The following is a 21531-nucleotide window of genomic DNA, read 5'->3' as shown; positions in this document are numbered from 1 at the left end:
AGCACAAAATTGATCTTTTGTGGTCAAAATTAGTAAGTGGTGGGCCACCACAAATAGTGGTAAATGCATGAATGCACTGTACAGCTCATTCTTAGAAGAGTGGTATTATTCTATGCTGGACTTAAGGTATGCGTCCCCTGTAATGAATACGCATGTCAGCATCAAGGATGTATTTTTAATCTGTGAGATGAATTACACTGAATGTGACTGACTAGCTGCCACAGAAAGAAATAACTGAATGATTGACATGGGATTTTATTTTGACTTGTACATGTGACTCAGGATTGTACACAATTACTTTGTAAGCAAAACTGGTGGGTTGTATCATCTCTTCTGGCATCACTCAAGTCATGTTTTCTCCTGTGTTGGTGCACTCGATGGGACACTCAAAGTCCTTTGGCAGAATGGACGCATGGTACTTTCCGGCAATTTCTGTTTTTTTCTTCTCTCAACAACACAGACTTAGTTCGTAGAGAGTAATGACATCAATGCCACACATCGCTTGTGATTACATGTTAGACTGTCAGTGTAACTGAGAGGTAACTGGGATTTTTAGAAAAGTTGCTTGACAGGTGATAATTGGGCATGTCTCGTAAATTCTCTGTCTGATGCAGTCGTAGCTTACAGCCAGGAATTCTGGGCCCCATGAGAAGGAAAAAAATGGCATCGACACCCCGCCCGCCCGTTTTATTATACTATTGTTCGGACCCCATGGCAGTCATGGGACCTTGGAATTGTCCTAACTTTCTCGCGTATACAGCATCACTTGACTCATAAATACATTTAAAAATTTACAGATAATCCATGTGATCAGTATTGGAATTGGCAGCATAAACTCCTGATTGAACCATCCCTAATGTTTGCAAGTTAATCTTGCATGCAAGTGTCTTGTATTCATTGAGCCAAATTAAGTGTGTGTAATGGCATACAACGTGTCAACTGATCATATGAGGTTTACAAAAGAACTGCACTGTGAATGGAAGGCAGGCTGATCAAGTTCGTTAAAAGCCACATCAGGGCTCTACATTAAAAATCAAAATGACTTGCCCATAGGGAATCCTTAAGGTGAGAACTACTTGCCCGAACTTGCCCCATGTAAAATGAAAAGACTGCCATAATGATATCATGTAATTTTTTGTGGCATCACATGAGAATCTCAAATAAATAAAATAAATAATACCTTACACATCGTAGTCATAGTAAGCAGTGATACTTATAAGTTGTGCACCACAATGAAAATTATTGAATAGACACATTTGTGTACTAGTAATGTGTTTTTAATCCAGAAAAAAAAGCTCAATGGTCAAACAATAATTTGTGAAGCAAAGGTGAGAAAAATACACAGAGAAATGGAAGCGCTAGATTTTGTAGCTTGTGCAAAATCAGCACTTGGTATTGGATCTAATCGGTGGTGTTTCATTGTGACCACTTCAAATTGTCACAGCAATGTGATTCACTCAACTGTGCCATCATTTGATTTGCTGCCACTAATAAAATACCTGTTTAGGAGGCACTGGTTCATCACTTTTTGCTGTTTCCTTCAGAATTAGACGATGTTGGCAGCGACGCCATGATGGATGTTTTCGTAGTCAAACGATCGCTGATTGGTTGATCGCGAACAACGGGTGTGGGTAAAACGCGGACTGTGGATTACGGACCGCGGTCTAAATAAACGATTCTGATTGGTCCATTGCAAGGATTGGTTTGCAAATTACCACCGTAATTACGCAGTCCGTGTTTTACCAACACCCAACAAGAACCGCTTTAAAAAAAAAAACTCTTGGCAGTATGGCATGTCAAAGTGCACTTGCCCCACGGGAATATCACTGATTAGATTTACTTGCCCGAATTTTGTTTTAACTTGCCCCGGGCCATCGGTACATCGTTATTGTCGAGCCCTGCACATGAAATAGCAATCGTGTCTGATAATGCAAGCATGTAATATACGTTCAAATGTGTCCTATACAGCTTTCTACATGACTTGAACTCAAGCCCCAAAGTGACGTATGAAACACTTTGGAGAGGTTGCAAGGTGACAGTCAAGTCACTTTCTGGATATGGCTTCCCAAAAATGGCAGGGTTTTAGTAACAATCCGATTTGTGGTTGCCGATGTGATTCAAGGACAATATTGTTTTATTCAGGACGATACGTTTCAGTAAATATAAATTGATTCAGTAACTTTTTAGTCAAAAATTCATTGTAAAACGCTTCTTACATTAAAGCTGTAAAACTCAACATGGTGAAAATATATTTATTGTGCCTGAGTCGCACACACACAACCACACTAGCATGCTAAACTAAGCTAACCTTGCTAGCTTCCATTCACACTGCGTAAGAGGAGGTTCTGCTAACTTTTGCTGATGTTTCGTTTGTTCATCAACTCTAGATCATCAACTCTGACTTATACCTGTACAAATGATCATTTAAAAGGGGAAAAAAGCATTTTCTTGTCATTGGAAGACTGTATAGACTGAATACCGGTATATAAAAGTCTTGGAAGAAATGTTAACACAAAGCACATTTTATAAGCCGCATTTATATGAGGAGTTTTTCCTCTTTTTTTCGAATGGAATCTTTCTGAACGACTTCCTAAAACAATGGTATACATGGAAAGGAATATTGCAATCTCCTGTCTACATGCGCCGCTATAATCAAACAGAATAGTCACGGGGCATGCAAAGTAAAGCGTAAACATCAACATCGCATGATGCCGGCTTCCCCGAGTGTTTCTTTCACATGTTGAAATAACTCCATATTGCGAGTTTTTCGTATGTAATAATGACAAATGATAGGACAACTTAACATGTTACCTACTTTTATTGCAGCCAATGATGAAGCCACATTTACAGATGTCATACAATTGGGAGGTCTTTCACCCTTGTCTCTGTATGATCCAACGCCTTTCTCTTGGTCTCTGTGGTCGATGTCTTTGCTTGTCTATGTGTTTGTTACAAATGCGCGTACAACTCTGCTATAAACATTCTACTCTAAAATGGCGCCCTCAGCCCAGAATGCATTGTGCGATCACACACAAGTATGGCGAGAGTTAATTTTGGGTGCGTGAGCCAAGATGGCGGCATAAATAAACCAGCAAAATGTGCTAATAGGGGCGGAAATTAACTGAGTAATACTTTTACATGCATTAAACAAACAGCATTAAATGAGGAATGAATGAATAAATTAATATTTCAAGGTACATTTAACATTTATCATTGAAGACATGCTGATCCCAAAGAGACGATGTGGAAGCAAGATCAACCACCACTTTCCTGTTTTGCCATGAGATATTTCATGAGATAATTCATTAGTTTCTCACCCTTTTTGATCTCGCTGTCACATTGTTTTTTCCCCCCTTTTTAACAGTCACATCAAGTATCATATCTTCATGGGAGGTAAAAGTAACGTGTTTATTCAATAGCATTTGAAATTGGTGGGTAACTCTGAACCACTGCTTTAAGCACCCAGATCTTTATGAGTTAAAATGGTCAGGCATCAACAAGACTGATTTAATAGTTTTTTGGTTTGTTCTTAATAGTTTACTACTTGTCTTGTAGGATGCCATTTGCACCCTTAACACGCTTCAGACAAATGCTAGCGCTCTGGAGCAGGTATGGCGGGAGCGCAGCAACCCTGAGCTGCAGCTCCAAGCCATGCGAAGTTTTCTGGAACGGGCCGGCCTCACGGTGAGTACATGATTGAGCTCACATGGGGCAAAGGGGCGCATTCTGTCCACGTAATGATTACAAAGGACGCTATTGTTGTTGTGGTTGTGTCATTACTTATTACCTCATTGCGTGTGTGTTTGTATGTTTTTAAAGGTGAAGGAACTGGACCATCTAAACATCATTCATGTGACTGGAACAAAGGGCAAGGTGAGCTGATCAAGACCATCATCATCTATTATCATTATTGTTATTATTATTGAGGAAGTACACTTGTATCTGTGCATTCATCGAAATTAACTGTATCCCTGCATGTACTCTGATTGGGGCAGAGACTGGGAATGGAAACGCAGTTTAACCGGGAATGGGTGGCGCTTACATCAGTACATTATTTTGAGTCTGAAATTGAGATGGATTGGTCAGAAGTTGCTATATTCTTATCTAGCTATATGTATGTGGTGTACCTGTATAAATGATCTCCAAGACTTGTAGCTTCCATTCCGCCGGTATTTAACGCCAATTTCAACCTGCTTAGTTCAAGAAGAGGTGGTTTAGTGTGTATAGTGAGAGCGGTCCACCAAGTAAATACCCACACGAACATTCCTTCTCCTCACGAGGACAGCATTTCATTCATCTTATGTATGAAAGTCTGCCGTGGCGCTCAACTTGGCTTGTTTACATTTTGTATTGAGATGTGGACTCTTATAGAGCAGCTACACACAATAACCCAAACATAAAGTTTTCTCGAGCTTCCAGAATCTGAACCTATTCCAGCTGTATTTCCTTGGCTTTCCAAAACGGTATGTTTTAATTTATTCCACCCACGGCCCGCCTCCTTTGCTGTGATTGGTCCCAAGCGCAACTGTGGACATCTGGACTAGGGATTGACCAATATGTTTTTTTCTCGGCCAATGCCGATACCATTTTTTTCCACCACCCTTAGCCGATGGGGTTGCGAGTGCGTGCGCATATATAGAGCGCACGCACATAACACGACACGCATTTAACCTCAGCCTGGCGTTGGCTGAATGAAACTCCTACAAACACCATGGGACCTAATTGACAACGTTGACATGAAACCGGTGTTCGTAACAGCTGTATATATTAGCCTACAACTACATCAACAGCTCCCTAATTACAATGCTAGGCACTTTTAAAGATGAAGCATTCAGCAGCATTCCTGGTTTTCAGACCCACAAACGAAACTATATTTTCAAGCATGTATATTGCATGCACTTGGCGTTCATGTTTCCTATTTCAAAGCAGGTGGCAATATTTCAACTCAGTTTAACTGTTGAAGTTAAGTTGAAAACGTACCCTCGTTGTGATTCACCACTCTTGCAGTACCGCGACTACGTGTGTTGCAGGGTCCTCCGGCAACACAAAGCTGCCCGGCAGATGCCTGTCTGTAAATCATGTGGCGGAAAAATACATCGGCGAACCCACGTGCATATCGGACGATGCCGATTCAAGTAAAGAATGCAAATATTGGCCTGATGTATCAGTCGATCCTTAATCTGGACTAGTGCTAAATCTCACTTTCTATATAGCCCATGTAAGTCACAGTGAGCCAATGTTTGAAAAAACACACTGAAACTGAGCTTTCAGAGCCATCCCAAACTTTCAGGGTGGACTTCCAAATGCTCAAACCACATTATTTGAAACTTTGGAATCGTTTAACATGATAATACAACATTCTATTCTTCTATTTCTAGGTCAGAAAATTGGGGGAAAAAGGCATAACAGGTTCCCTTATGGTAGTTCTACTCTTTGTTTTCATCTTTTAGGGCTCAACATGTGCTTTCACAGAGAACATTTTAAGAAGTTATGGCTTCCGGACAGGATTTCACAGGTAAGCTTAATGCTGCAATGCTGTGACTGGTCCCACTCGTCTTGTACAGAGAACAGTTTATACAGTGCATCCGGAAAGTATTCACAGCGCTTCACTTTTTCTACATTTTGTCATGTTACAGCCTCATTCCAAACTGTATTAAATTAATCTCTTACCTCAAAATTCTACACAAAATACTCCATTATGACAATGTGAAAAAAGTTTTTTTTTTTGACATGTTTTGAATTTATTAAAAATAGAAAACAAAAAAATCACATTTACATAAGTATTCACAGCCTTTGCTTAATACTTTGTTGATCCACCTTTGGCAGCAATTACAGCCTCAAGTCTTTTTGAATATGATCCCACAAGTTTAGCACACCTATCTTTAGGCAGTTTTGCCCATTCTTCTTTGCAATAAGTCTCAAGCTCCATCAGGTTGGATGGGAGACGTCTGTGCACAGCCATTTTCAGATCTCTCCAGAGATGTTCGATCGGATTCAAGTCTGGACTCTGGCTGGGCCACTCCAGGACATTCATGGAGTGGTTCTGAAGCCAATCTTTTGAGATCTTGGCTGTGTGCTAATGTCTACTGTCTATATGGTCAAGGTACATGACCAGTCTACTGAGGTCAAGAGCGCTCTGGAGCAGGTTTTCATCCAGGATATCTCTATATATTGCTGCATTCATTTTTCCTTCTATCCTGACTAGTCTGCCAGTTCCTGCTGCTGAAAAACATCCCCACAGCATGATGCTGCCACCACCATGCTTCACTGTAGGGATGGTATTGGCCTGGTGATGAGCAGTGCCTGGTTTCCTCCAAACATGGCGCCTGGCATTCACACCAAAGAGTTCAATCTTTGTCTCATCAGACCAGAGAATTTTGTTTCTCATGGTCTGAGAGTCATTCAGGTGCTTTTTGGCAAATTCCAGACGGGCTGCCATGTTCCTTTTACTAAGGAGTGGCTTTTGTCTGGCCACTCTACCATACAGGCCTGATGGTTGTCCTTCTGGAAGGCTCTCCTCTCTCCACAGAGGAACGCTGGAGCTCTGACAGAGTGACCATCGGGGCCTTGGTCACCTCCCTGACTAAGGCCCTTCTTCCCTGATCACTCAGTTTAGAAGGCCGGCCAGCTCTAGGAAGAGTCCTGGTGGTTCCAAACGTCTTCCATTTACGAATAATGGAGGCCACTGTGCTCATTGGGACCTTCAAAGCAGCAGAAATTTTTCTGTATCCTTCCCCAGATTTGTGCCTCAAGACAATCCTGTCTTGCAGGTCTACACACAGTTCTTTTGACTTCATGCTTGGTGTTTGTGCTCTGACATGCACAGTCAACTGTGGGACCTTATATAGACAGTTATTATATTTCCAAATCATGTCCAATCAACTAAATTTACTGCAGGTGGACTCCAATTAAGCTGTAGAAAGATCTCAAGGATGATCAGTGGAAAAAAGATGCACCTGAGCTCAATTTTGAGCTTCATGGCAAAGGCTGTGAATACTTATGTAAATGTGATTTTTTTGTTTTCTATTTTTAATAAATTCAAAACATGTCAAAAAAACCTTTTTTCACATTGTCATAATGGAGTATTTTGTGTAGAATTTTGAGGTAAGAGATTAATTTAATTCAGTTTGGAATGAGGCTGTAACATGACAAAATGTAGAAAAAGTGAAGCGCTGTGAATACTTTCCGGATGCACTGTATACTACATGGAGCCAGTGACTTCTCACACAGTCACAGTGGGCCGGTGTGAGAATAAACTCTAGAAACCAAGCGCACAGAGCCATCCCAAACTTCCTTAAGGGCTCATTTTGAAATGCCCAAATCTCATTATCTGAAACTTTGGCATCGTTTAGCACGATGATACAACGGTAGTCTGTTTTGGTTTGAGTTGGACCTTCTGGATCAGATTGACGTTAACCAAGGCACCACTGAAATATATTTTTGAAAAACTGTGCCAGAGTGAAGCCGAACCTTGAAGTGGCGAGGGATGACTGTACTAAAGGGACAGGACTAAAGTAAATACCACTCAGGGTGTCAGAAGGCTTGCTGGTCGGTAGGGATCAAATACTTCCCCCCTCAATCAAGTACTATTGGATAATGTTCTTTCCGTTACACTTTAAAGTACTCCAATAAATTATGGACTTTTCATGTATTTGTAACCCACAAAAAAGCGATCAGATACCTCTTTTACACCGTAGATTGATTGATGGAATTATACTTTTTTTATTTTTTATTTTTTTTTAACCAAAGGTGATGTGTGTTTTGGTTACAGTTCCCCACATTTGGTGGAAGTAAGAGAGAGGATTCGAATCAACGGACAACCTATCGGGAAAGAGCTCTTTACTAAATACTTTTGGCAGGTTTACGGACGTCTAGATGAAACAAAGGTAGGTCGTGTAACAAATGCACACTCACCCAAGTTTTGACTCCCGGTTAGAAAGGTGATACGTTTTATATTTTTCCGTGGTGTACAGCTGTACTGAGATAATCAAAACTGTTTCTAATGTTGGTTACCTTCATTTATCTATACAAGACGGTCACAAATTGAATTTCTAAAAATAAATAAATAAATAAATAAACTATTCGAAATTGGTTTTCTAATAAAGTATGATGTGTCATCTTGATTGAAGCCGTGACTGATAAACATGGTGTGGCAGAGGTCAGCCACTTTGGAGTTTCGCCATGAGCTATTTGTTGAATTATATATTTTCAGGTATCTCTCACCTTCTTTATCAAGATGCCGGTACTTTCAACATTCTTTGGCTCCTTTGTGGGTTATTTTGCAGCCGTATCCCCCCCCCCCCACTTTTGGTGGAACTGTTAGTTAGCGGTGTATGAACAGGTGGAATTCTGTTTCGGCACACAATTTGGTGGCCAACAAAGTAGTTTTGTTCTCCTTCAATTTTGCCAAATGAATGAGCCTTACAGGATACTGTAGTATTGTGTCAAGTATGTATCATGAGCTTTGGTATTGGACGTGTAATCCAAGATAGCTGAATAAACAACCTATGCTTGGAAAATATCGTCCATCCCCATTTTTATTAATACCACAAGATTCAATTTGCCAAATGATGATATACAGTTTTTATGCATAACATTGTACGAGAACAAACTAAAATTTAGTAAACCAAACCAACTAGGTTCCACTTAAAAGTAAGCATTTGTTTTTCTTTTTTTTTTTCATTTTTAGTTTGGAATAAACCAACAAAACAATAATTATTTACTGGCTCACCATATCAGTCATATTTTCCAAACTCAAAGTCACATCGGTTATTCAGCTACACAACAGCATAAACCTCATACCGAGGAGGCAGAATAGACTAAACTAACATGAGTCAGCCAGTCCAATAACCAAGTTGCCCCTAAGGTAAGTTCACCAAGCTGTTTATTTATTATTGTAATAAGATGTTAATTACATTTACTTGGATAATTATTTGTAAAATAATCATGAGCTTAATTAATTTTTTCTTTTTAAACTTTTAGGAAGCCCATGATGGGACAATGCCTTCATACTTCCGTTTCCTCACCATCTTGGCCTTCCATATCTTCCTTCAGGAGAAGGTAAAAATCCTAGTACGATGTGGCGTTAGTGCTTCCATGCCTGTTACGATGCTCTTATCATACCTCTCTTCGGTTATTCAAGATGCAGAGATGCTTCATCATTTAGGGAGCATTTTAGAGAATACTGGCACCTGACCGTGCTCTCTTCTTTAGGTGGATTTGGCTGTGATTGAAGTTGGGATTGGCGGAGCATATGATTGCACCAACATTATAAGGTAAGAGTTAGAAAGCATTTGGGACTTTCAATGCATTTCACACGTGACATAATCCCATGACATCAACCTGATGACCATGACATCCCATGACTCAACCTGAGTAGTTAAAATAAAAAAAGTTTAATTAATAAATAAACAGGCATAATGGGTCAAATATACTCAAAAGTATTTTTTATTCTGCATGAAATACAAAATCAACATTTCAGATTTTTCTTGTTACATTTTACCTTTTTGTTCTATTTGTTCCGCTTTTGCTGAGTTTTTGTTTTTTTATTTCTGCAATGTGCTACAGCTCACTTCAGACACCATGTGTGGTGAAAGGAGAGTCCAAAGTCTTGGCTCTTTCGCTGGTCAGGGGTGGTGTTGCATTTTGGAGGAGTTCATGCAGCTTTGAGACCTGCATTGCACAGCGATACCCTCTGCACATTTGGGCTTTAAGTAGAGTGACAATATGCAAAACCAAGATGGGGAAGACAAAAAAGCACTTTTAAAGTAAAATAAATTAATTTATTGAAAACAACTATTAAACTGAAATATGCTGTTTATCAGCTGATCAAAAGTTAGGACGTGCGGTTCTATTCTGAACTCCAAGAGCTATTGTGCAAAAGCTAGCTGTTTTTCAACTGGTCTTAATATTTTGATCAGGTCTGCATTAGTCATTGTAAATAACTGAGGAAGTTCCTGCGAAGGGTCATACTGAGATCTGGATTCCAGCACAAAGGCCAGGTCTTGCCCATTGGCAGAGGTATTGATGGTAAGATGTCACACAGGCAAGAGTCAATTAGTCATAGTTCATAATCACAATTGAGAATGTGGAAAAAGTAGTTCAATTTCCATCAATTTCCATCGTTCCTTGAATTGAACTTTGGACATGTCTGCTTTATACTATTGTGGCTGAGTTGATTACTTTTCAGTGGATTGTAAATCTAAGAGAGTGTAAATGAGAATGTATAAATCTCTAGAACTATAAGACAACCCTTCTTCAGCGTCTTATATTGGGCTCCATACGGTAATGGTTATTTTCTGTATCTCCGCAGGAGACCTTGGGTATGCGGCATCTCCTCTCTGGGGATAGACCACATTCAGATTCTTGGAGACACCATAGAAAAGATTGCCTGGCAAAAAGGTGGTATCTTCAAGGTCAGTATTGGATCACACACACACACTTATGTCACTCCAAGTCTACTTGATAGCGTTTCACCTTAAAGCATTGCTTCCCAGACGTCCAAACATTTTTGTTACCTCACTCATGATCAAAAGAAGCATACAGCAGCTGTACATCTAGTGAGTGACCAATCAATGTTGGTATGGTGTAGCATACAAGGTACTGAATGGTATGGTATAAAAGCAGTTATTTTCTATAGATTCTCTTCCCTGTTCTTGGGACCGCATTGCTATCAGAAACGTAGTCAATGATCACACAACATTAAATGTTTTCAAACCACAAAAACAAGAGCAATATACAGTGAAACCTTGATTAGCTTTGAAAATTTTGTTCCAGAAGGTGCGTCTCTAACCAAAATGGACTGAATCAGATTTTCCCATTAAATAAAATTAAAAAAACATTCATTAGTGTGTCACAGAAAGCCAACAATTTCAACAAACTCATTTTCATACTTTTTTTTTTTGACGATTATTATAGTAGAACATATACTTGAAAGGGATAAATGAGCATTTAAGGTTGCTCTTACCTTAATTACCTGATCATGTGATTCTTGGGGTGACTGTTTCCAAAGACATGATTTAGAGAGTAACCACCATCATCTTTTTTGCCATGTGTTATTTGTTGAATTCAAAAGTGTTTCTTACCTCGATTACCCAAAATGAAGCTGTAAGTGCCAGCATTTTGACAAAGTAAGTGAGAAACAATTAAGTGAATTCAAGAAATAACTAATGGATGGTGTGATGGTTGATCTTGCTGTCACATTGTGTCTTCGGGAACATTCATGTCTTCAATGAAGGCGAAAGCAACCTGAAATGTCACGCATCCCTTTTTTATCATGATATGCACGTAGAATTGTGTTATACATGTAAAACTTTCATTGTGAAAATATAAAAATGTGTCCTGTGTTCACATTTTTTGGGAGTCCTCCGCTGTTGACATCACAGATGGACGACGTAACATACTACGTAGCTGACTTGCGGTTCTGGTTGCCATAGGATTCTAACAGAAAGTATGTTTTTTGGTAAAAGTGCATTCAACATCTGGACTCATGCAGTATGTTAATAACACAAGATGCACCATATTGTATTCTAACCAAAGAACGCACACAGACCGAGGCAAAAATGTGGCATATATGTTCCACGTTAACAGAAAAACACGATAACCACTGGTTACAGTGCTGGACTCTACATCAACAAGGAAGATGAACAGAGAGCCTAGAGTGAAAAACAGTCTATACAGTGGTTGCATGCGCCCCACTAGAAAGTCAAAGTCAAGTTTGTGTAGAACTGAAAGTACCCATAACACCCCAAAAAAGTTTGAAAAAAAATTACTCACTCAATGAAACATTTTTTATTGTACCTCCGTTGTCGATAAACATAAATAAATGTGACACCATCACAACCAGAATACCTTCCGGGAACCAGTTTCAAAACATACGGCCATGAATCCCAGCGAAGCCAACAAAGTGACATTCAGTAACACAGGAATAACATTATCTGCGTAACAAACGAGAAATCCACACAAGGTCTGAAGCATGAAAAAAGTGATTGCATCGTCATAAAAGGGAACTTTCGATTTCACAGTCTGTTGTGGACATCACTTGCGCTGCCTCGTCCAGACACTAGAAAAATTTTAAGAACATTTTTTAAAAAGGTCACAATTTGAATATTCGAGTACACATGTAAAACAGGAACTATGCCTTTCATTTGTATTTTTCATGATGTAAATAACTACAGTGAAGAAAATAAGTATTTGAACACCCTGCTATTTTGCTATTTCTCCCACTTAGAAATCATGGAGGGGTCTGAAATTTTCATCGTAGGTGCATGTCCACTGTGAGAGAGATAAACTAAAAAGAAAAATCCAGAAATCACAATGCATGATTTTTTAACAATTTATTTGTGTGATACAGCTGCAAATAAGTATTTGAACACCTGTGTATCATCTAGAATTCTGACCCTGAAAGACCTGTTAGTCTGCCCATTAGAAGTCCACCTGCACTCCATGTATCATCCTGAATCAGATGCACCTGTTTGAGGTCGTTAGCTGCATAAAGACACCTGTCCACCCCATACAATCAGTAAGACTTTAACTTGTAACATGGCGAAGACCAAAGAGCTGTCCAAAGACACCAGAGACAAAATTGTACACCTCCACAAGGCTGGAAAGGGCTACGGAGCAATTACCAAGCAGCTTGGTGAAAAAAGGTCCACTGTTGGAGCTATCATTAGAAAATGGAAGAAGCTAAACATGACGGTCAATCTCAATCGGAGTGGAGCCCCATGCAAGATATCACCTCGTGGGGTCTCAATGATTCTAAGAAAGGTGAGGAATCAGCCCAGAACTACACGACAGGACTTGGTCAATGACCTGAAAAGAGCTGGGACCACCGTTTCCAAGGTTACTGTAGGTAATACACTAAGACGTCATGATGTGAAATCATGCATGGCACGAAAGGTTCCCCTGCTTAAACCAGCACATGTCAAGGCCCGTCTTAAGTTTGCATATGACCATTTGGATGATACAGAGGAGTCATGGGAGAAAGTTTTATGGTCAGATGAGACCAAAATAGAACTTTTTGGTCATAATTCCAATAAGCGTGTTTGGAGGAAGAAGAATGAAGAGTACAATCCGAAGAACACCATCCCTACTGTGAAGCATGGGGGTGGTAGCATCATGCTTTGGGGGTGTTTTTCTGCACATGGGACAGGACGAGTGCACTGCATTAAAGAGAGGATGACTGGGGCCGTGTATTGTGAGATTTTGGGGAACAACCTCCTTCCCTCTGTCAGAGCATTGAAGATGGGTCGTGGCTGGGTCTTCCAACACGACAACGACCCGAAGCACACAGCCAGGAAAACCAAGGAGTGGCTCCGTAAGAAGCATATCAAGGTTCTAGCATGGCCCAGCCAGTCTCCAGACCTGAACCCAATCGAAAATCTTTGGAGGGAGCTCAAACTCCGTGTTTCTCAGCGACAGCCCAGAAACCTGACTGATCTAGAGAAGATCTGTGTGGAGGAGTGGGCCAAGATCCCTCCTGCAGTGTGTGCAAACCTGGTGAAAAACTACAGGAAACGTTTGACCTCTGTAATAGCAAACAAAGGCTACTGTACCAAATATTAACATTCATTTTCTCAGGTGTTCAAATACTTATTAGCAGCTGTATCACACAAATAAATTGTTAAAAAATCATGCATTGTGATTTCTGGATTTTTCTTTTTAGTTTATCTCTCTCACAGTGGACATGCACCTACGATGAAAATTTCAGACCCCTCCATGATTTCTAAGTGGGAGAAATAGCAAAATAGCAGGGTGTTCAAATACTTATTTTCTTCACTGTAGGTTAACATGCGCTTTGGTGTCACTAAGCTTTTGTGTGTGAGGACAATGCATCTATTCTGTGCCTCCCTGTATTATTTCCATCAGTCTTGTACAACTTTGATTGTGTCTCTCTCCCCCCTGAATGCCCATATTAGAAGTTATTAGACCCACAATGCAGTGAGACTGAATCTAAAAGTGTAATAATATTTATCAGTACATTATGGTTGATTTGTTGCAGACATGCTAGACATATTCAAGGAAGAAACATTACAAAGTTAACATGCCCAGAAAGGTGATGAAGCAGCAAATCTTATTTAATCCTTCCCCTTGTCCATGTCTATTACTGCTAATTCATTCACACCATAACTTTTACACGTGCAATGTTTTGTGTGCTTATATTTTGTCATTAAATGTTTTCGCTTTTTGTTTACTTCCTTTGTGGAAGGAGGGAAAGGGAAGATTTTTTTTTTTTTAATGAATAAGCAGGTGGGAGAACAATTACACAATATAGCCAGTGCAGTGTCAAGAAAAAGGAAGAATACAAATGCTACAGTAAGGATTAAAAGTAAGTTTACTCACTACACCCTGCCAAAGCTCATGGCATGCTCATTCACTCACGGGTACATTAATGTGTGTAATAAAAACCTCTTGCTGATCTAACAATTGGCTTGAATGACTGATCCTGCCATCTTAGCACAATAGAAGGAAACAAAGTGATTGCAAGTAAGACCTGAAATAATCCATAATCAGGGCAATTGTCATAATACAGCGTTGTTCAAGCAAATGGGCCAACGCACAAAGAGGTGGGTGTGGCATGGGGGGGACTGCCTAAGTCCAGCATATTACAAATGGCCAAGTGTCAGTATGTGTCACCTCTGCTGGGTCCCTCTAGCCACATCTGCTGCCTTCTGAAGAGCAGATACAGCCAACTCCCTCTTCTGCGTCTGGAGAGGAGATGAAATATCAGTGTGCACAACACCCGTTTCAAGCATGTCAAAACACTCAGTCGTCACGTGCCACACATTAACCGGAGTCCGACGTAGCCCCGCACACAGCGACAGTTCCTCCTGCACTAAAAGTGATACATTGTGTCTGTGTTCTCCCAAATCCGTACTGAGGAGGTATGTGTGCCCACACTTGAAAGTACAGTAGGTTGGGACCGGGGCTTTGTAGCCTCTGCTTGACGGAGGATCACATTGTGAGCCTCAAACTCACGACACCCTGCCAAAATGCTGCACCGATCTAACCCTGGGGCACACTGGATCCGTCACAGCTCCCTCACGGCCGCCGAAAGTATTCCATATGATTTGAAATGCCTGTTGTAGGCTCAACCAGCTCAGTCTGCAGCGGCTGTATGGCAAAACTGAAAAATTCCTTTCAGGATCTAACTTTTACAGTGGGTTGCAAAAATATTCACAACCATGAGCAACACTCAATTCTCTGCACAGAACAAAGGAATGATGTGTTTCTCCTTTTTACATGAAAGGTAATAGCACAAACATGACAATCCTTTGCTGTTTTTGTTCATAGTTACTCTTTACTAGAGATAGATTGCATAAATCTGTATTTCATTGTTGCAAAAGTATTAACACCATTGCACCAAAGTTGTCATTTTTCATCAAAATGATTGCACACCAAAAACTCTTGCATCATAGCGTCACAAGCCTGCATTTACACACCTGTGACTCTTATAGGCTTCATTATTCCCTACAAATTGTGCCCAATAGTCACCTGTCCAGTCACCCCATGCCACCTCCAAAGAACAGGGCATCCCTCCAAGATTAAGACAAGAAAAACTGCTCAGGGAAGCAAGAGAAAACCTCTCTGTAACTCTTCAAGGCCAAATCCATATATCCGCACTTTACGCATGCATGTTTTGCAAAGAAAAAGCCATATCTGAAGAAACATGTCAAGGCTCGTTTGCATTAATGTGGGAAAGAGTGATTTGGTCAGATCAAACTTTTCGGCAAACATATAGACCAGGAAGTATGTTTGGTGCAAAGCCAACACAGCTGATGATGCGGCTCATACCATCCCTACCTTTTAAACATGGAGGTGGGAACATAACACTATGGGGCTGTTTATCTTCCTCTGGTCCTGTGGAGCTTGTCCGTGTACAAGGAAGAGAAGAACCTCTTCAAGTCTGCAAAAAGCCTGGACCTTGAAAGGTGGTTTATCTTTCAGCAAGATAATGATCCAAAACACAGCTGGAATTGCACAAGAATGGCTCGGGAAGAAGAAAGAGAAGCTTGCAAAAAAGGACTGGGCAAAACTGTCCAAACAACATGGCTGGCTATCATCCAAAGTGATTGGAAGCTTGTGTTGTTGTCAAAGGAGTTGCAACCAAGTGCTGACTATGACTTGATGCCTTGGTGTGAATACTTTTGCAACAATGAAATACAGACTTATGCAATCTATTTTAAAGAGTACTTCTGAACGAAATCAGTGATGCATTGTCATGTTTGTGTTATTTCCTTTCATGTAAAAAGGAGAAACACACCTTTTCCTTCCTGTTCTGTGCCGATAAATTGAGTGTTGCTCATGGGTATGAATACTTTTGCAACCCAGTGTGTGCGTGTTTATGTATGTATATTCATTCGTTTTCTACTGTGTATCCTCATAAGGGTCGTGGGGGTACTGGAGCCTATTCCCAACTGTCTTCGGGCGAGAGGCGGGATACACCCTGGACTGGTTGCCAGCCAATCACAGGGATATATATATATATATAGTTAAATCTCAACTAATTTGCTTGTTTTTTTTTAGCCAGGAGTGCCTGCTTTCACAGTCAAACAGCCAGAAGAGGCAATGGCCGTGCTGAGGGACCGGGCCAAAGAAATCAATGTAAGTCACCAGGTAGACCAGACACCACTAACATGGTGGTCAGAGTCTTGACCCAGACAACATCCAAAATGGGCCTGGACTGAGAGTGAATTATTGAAGTATTTTAATATTGATGATTCTATTAAATTGTCTGTATCTGAATACAGATACAGACAACACCCCAAATGTAGATCAAAGTAATTGTGATGATTGCACTTAATTTACCTTTTGCAAACACATTTTCTATAAATGACTCAACCTGATTTGTTGTTTGTAGTGTTCTCTGTCGGTGTGTCCAGACTTTGAGGACTACCAGGCAAACTGTGGACCTCTGAATCTGGGCTTGGCAGGGCAACATCAACACTCCAATGCCTCTCTCGCCCTGCAGTTGAGTCACACGTGGTTGCAAAGAAGATGTCAACCAGGTACTGAACGTGTTTTTGCACATACTGTATACTGTGTAGAACATTTTGTGAAGCCTGTTGTTTGTCTACAGATGGAACGTTTTTGTCCACCAATATTGAGGTGTCCAATATCTCTGAAGCACCTTCCTTTACACCCTCCCCCAACATGAAGAAAGGTACATTTTTTAGTGTTAGATCCAGCCAGTAACATATTCTAGTTATGTTGTGTTTTATGTAAGAGAAGTTAAACCAAGAGCAACTACATAGCAAATACTGTTCTCACTTATGTCACATCTTGTTAATCAAAACACAAATACTTGTGTGTGTGATTATGTAGTGGCAACTGATGATCTTCTAAGTTTACCCACCTATAAAGATATGAACAGTCCAGAAGGTTAAAAATGAATTTGTCTTTGATTGAAGGAAATATTGGATTCCCTATCAACCAGAAAACATTCCACATAGTGTTTATGTATCTATGAAACACAAATGATTCCTGTCTCTTTTTAGGAAAGTACTCTTAATCTATGAGGATAAAAGATACCTGTCACGCAAACTATGTATGTAGACCTGGGCCCCGTTTCACGAAGCAGGTTTAGTGAAAACTCTGAGTATGTTAACCCTGAAATGAGGGAAACTCTTGAGTTTTCCGTTTCACAAAGGGAGGTAAGTCAAACCAGAGACAGAGGAGTAACTCCAGCCTGTTTCACAGAGAGAGGTAACTTAACCTCGGTGTCAGTTACTATGGCAACAGACTCTGTGAACATAACCTGGTCGGCACCAGGTTTTCTTCAATTAACCTCGAGTTTCTTTCTGTCTCCGCCCTCTTACGCTACACACGGTGTGATTCATTCATTGTCGCGCGTGTTTAAAGCCAGTCTGGTCGTTTTTCTTCAAGGTGTGCTGTGTGTCGCATTGTTTTTTGAACCATGGCACGTCCGTTTGTAGAAGACCCTGTAGACCAGGGGTCGGGAACCTTTTTGGCTAAGAGAGCCATGAAGGCCAGATATTTTAAAATGTGTATCTGTGAGAGCCATATACATTTTTTTAAACATTGAATGCAATAAAATGTGTGCATTTTTATGTAAGACCAACAGTTTTAGATAATGGGCTCTAATTACGTAGACCAGGCACACTACCCCACGCCAATGGGGTGTGGCCAGCACACTTTCGTGAGCAGCGCAGTGTCTAATAATAAATCAAATACTTGTTGCCATTAATACAACTTGTGCTGCTGCATAATTTTGCACCATACTCAGTATATTTCATTCTTTTGGCCATCTTTGCCAGAAGGCTTGGTTCTGCAGCTTTAGCTAGGTGACTATTTGACTAAAGGAGAAAAGTTTATATTTACATGTTGACATCTCAATGACCGAGGTAGACTACCGCATTACCCAGTAATAATCGAGTTTTGGTGTTTGACCTGGAAAATATCAGGAAAGATAGATATGGTTGGCCGTATTGCAGCAGAATATAGATGGACGAATTAAAATGCATAAAAAAGATGTTGATTTTTAATATTTTTTTTAACAGTCATTTCTGTGATGTTTACTTTAAAATGTTAGCAAAAATATGTTTTTATTGTGGTAAGAAATGCTTGAGAGCCAGATACAGTCATCAAAAGAGCCCTACCTGGCTCCCGAGCCATAGGTTCCCTACCTCTGCTGTAGACGAAGAGGCACTACTACTCAGAAGAGAGCTCCGCATTCGTAGGGAAGTTATCCACAGGCCGAGATTGGACACGCTATCATTTCCAGATAATTTTCTTTTCGAACGGTACCGCTTCACTTCACCATCCATCACTTACATCCATAATCTCATCCGTCAGGACATTCAAAACATCACCAACCGTGGACGTCCACTGTCATCCACTCAGATTCTGTGTGTTGCTCTTCGTTTTTTTGCCAACGGAAGTTTTTTATATAATATAGGTGATGCAGAAAACATTAGCAAGGCCACCGTCTGCAGAGCTGTGAGAAAAGTGTCCCTAGCACTAAAAAGACGAATCAACTCCTTTGTTGTGTTCCCGGGACATAAACCCGTGGGGGTCATCAAGGAAGAATTCCACAGAATTGTATGTGAATGTAGAAATCAGTTAAAATGTATGATTATAAATCATATTCAGTTAATGACATGGTGCTGCAACCTCACACTGGGATTTGTCATTTTAATTTCTTTTAGGATTCCCTGGTGTGATAGGGTGCATCGATGGGACGCACATTAGACTATGTGAACAGAAAATCCATTCACAGCATCAATGTGCAAATAGATTGAATGTCAGACTGCATCAAACTGCAAAAACTCAAAATCATACCTACAATATTTGTCTTATTTCTCGTCAAAATGTCTAATTTCTGATCAAAACGAATCACACCTAAAAGTAAATTGTTTTTAGACAATGTTCACGTGTTTCAATCACATTTCACTTAAATGTTAAAATAATTTGAAAAATCTGTCAGTGGAGCAAGTTTGTTATTTCTACTTATTTCAATTGAAAATGTGCGTGAAACAAGTGAAAATTGCCTGAAAACCAGTTACTTTTTATGTGGTGTCTTAAGTGTAAAGACATTTGATGAGAAATGTAGACCAACTACATGGTCACCCATGGTGAATCGAGGGAACGGGGCTCCATTGATGAGGGCTTTTTAAAGTCGTGGTGCACGCGTTTAACTCAGAGTGAACAAACTCTGTGTTGATTGAACCAATTGAAATCACCTGTTCTGAAACCCGTAAGTCAGAGTTTCCTGTCTCAGAGTAGATCAACTCAGAGTTCAGGGTTAGACTCCAGAGTTGGTTGAACCTGCTTCGTGAAACGGGGCCCTGCACAAGACTGGCATGGACTACTTGACCATCAACAACATTGTTGACCTACACAAGACTACAACAAGATTGTGGACATAGAAAAAACTGGAAAGAACTACAAGTGCATCAGAATGATTGTAGACCTACGCAAGACTGGAATGGACAAATCAATAATCAACAAAAAGCTTATTGATATAGAGACCATACATACTGCAGCAGCATAAGAAGCAGCTTAGTGGGAAAGCAAGCATGACACCAAAACGGAGCTCCTTGGTCTCAAGTGGACTGGATGTGTTTTGGACGCAGACAAATAGAGAAAATGAGTCCAACAACAGCAGCCCTACTGTCAAACATGGAGGTGGAAACTTTTTGCTTTGGGGATGTTTCTCAGGTCAAAACCCTTCAATGATGTGTGCAACCCTGGTGAGCAGCTACATGAAGCATCTAATGTACACCACCGACTGACCCACCTTTTGTATTGCCATCAAAAACTAGTTTACCTTTATCTGATAGTAATGAATTTATACTCTTAATATTATTTTTTAAAACCTACCAGGAATGTTCTGGACTGTCCATATCTTTTGCAGGGGGAGGTTTAACTTACAAATTCAGCAGGAGAAGTGTGACAAAACATGTGGATTTCTGTTTATTTCTTTTTGTCAGCGTTGGCCAACACTGCATGGCCCGGGAGGAGTCAAACAATGAAGCATGGACAAGTCACATACTTTTTGGACGGAGCTCATACCATGCGCAGTATGCAGGCTTGTGTGAACTGGTTCCAAGAGACAGCAGCTCAGCATGAGAGGGATGCAAGGTGACTAGCAGTGATACCCATAAGTACAGTACATTGAAATTATTTTAAAAAATGATTTAAAATTGCTTTACTTTGTTTTTACATTCTAATGTTCTCTGCCTGCATGGACTTATTGGCATGTGTCCTATGAATGACTTGTACAAGCTGAAATTGGATTTCTTAAGCATAGCCACACCTTGAAATAAGACGGTTGTTTGACCATACTGAAGTTTGCCAGTCAGTATTCTCATGATTACAACTAATGTCTGACGACATCCTCAAGCCACATTTGTGAATGTTTAGTACAGCGGTTCTTAACCTGGGTTTGACGAACCTCAGGGTTTGGGTGAGTCAGTCCAAGGGTTTCAGCGGAGGTCCAGACGCACAAATGGCACATCCTCAAGGATCTTCAGGATGATGGACATAAAAACAAAGAAAATGAACAGATTTTGTTGCGAGTGTCACTTGGCAAACTCACACGGTGCATTTGTGAACTGGTCTTTGAAAGGCAACAAAAAGATGTTTTGGACATCGAATAAGCTCATGAGCCTTCTTTGAAGTTTCTGGATTGTAGCTTTTTGCTATGCCAACACCCAAACAATCCCAGCCGGCATGCCGCTAAAGCAGAGAGCCCAAGTTGACGAAGTAGCCGTCAGCCGACTTATCCAATGTGGCAATGAGGCGCAGCAAGCGAGACAGGCTACATGCTAAGCTAAAAGCTAGAGCAGTGTTTGCCACATGCATCAATAACATTGTCCCCACCAAGTGATGCAAATCCACACAAAAACCCTGGATGAACTGCGAAGTACAGTTCGTGCAGCGTGGACGCTCTTCTGCATTTACCTACACTGAGGACTTAAAAAGTCAGATACAACCAATGTAAATCCATCAGGGACCAAAGAGACTGTACAGGTTGAAGCTGGAGGGATAGTACAACGCCTCTGACTGAGG

The 21531-nt window shown here is 40.5% G+C and overlaps 1 protein-coding gene across 1 annotated transcript in view; it reads left to right on the top strand.

Annotated features, from left to right (window-relative positions):
- fpgs (folylpolyglutamate synthase) overlaps positions 1-21531 on the top strand; it is a 30020-nt gene that overhangs the window by 5676 nt on the left and 2813 nt on the right. Inside the window, exons 3-13 of the mRNA XM_058057117.2 lie at positions 3556-3684; positions 3820-3873; positions 5451-5515; positions 7772-7886; positions 8983-9060; positions 9214-9275; positions 10313-10415; positions 16525-16602; positions 16859-17006; positions 17078-17161; positions 20451-20601. Coding sequence (XP_057913100.2) covers positions 3556-3684; positions 3820-3873; positions 5451-5515; positions 7772-7886; positions 8983-9060; positions 9214-9275; positions 10313-10415; positions 16525-16602; positions 16859-17006; positions 17078-17161; positions 20451-20601 — 1067 coding nt within the window. The remainder of the gene's footprint in view (positions 1-3555; positions 3685-3819; positions 3874-5450; positions 5516-7771; positions 7887-8982; positions 9061-9213; positions 9276-10312; positions 10416-16524; positions 16603-16858; positions 17007-17077; positions 17162-20450; positions 20602-21531) is intronic.

This window comes from Doryrhamphus excisus, linkage group LG10 (assembly GCF_037039965.1).
Source record: "Doryrhamphus excisus strain RoL-2023G ecotype Guam linkage group LG10, RoL_Dexc_Guam_v1.1, whole genome shotgun sequence".
Taxonomy (NCBI): Eukaryota; Metazoa; Chordata; class Actinopteri; order Syngnathiformes; family Syngnathidae; genus Doryrhamphus; species Doryrhamphus excisus.
Note: the sequence above shows the minus strand (reverse complement) of the source record. Positions and strands in the feature narration are given on the sequence as shown.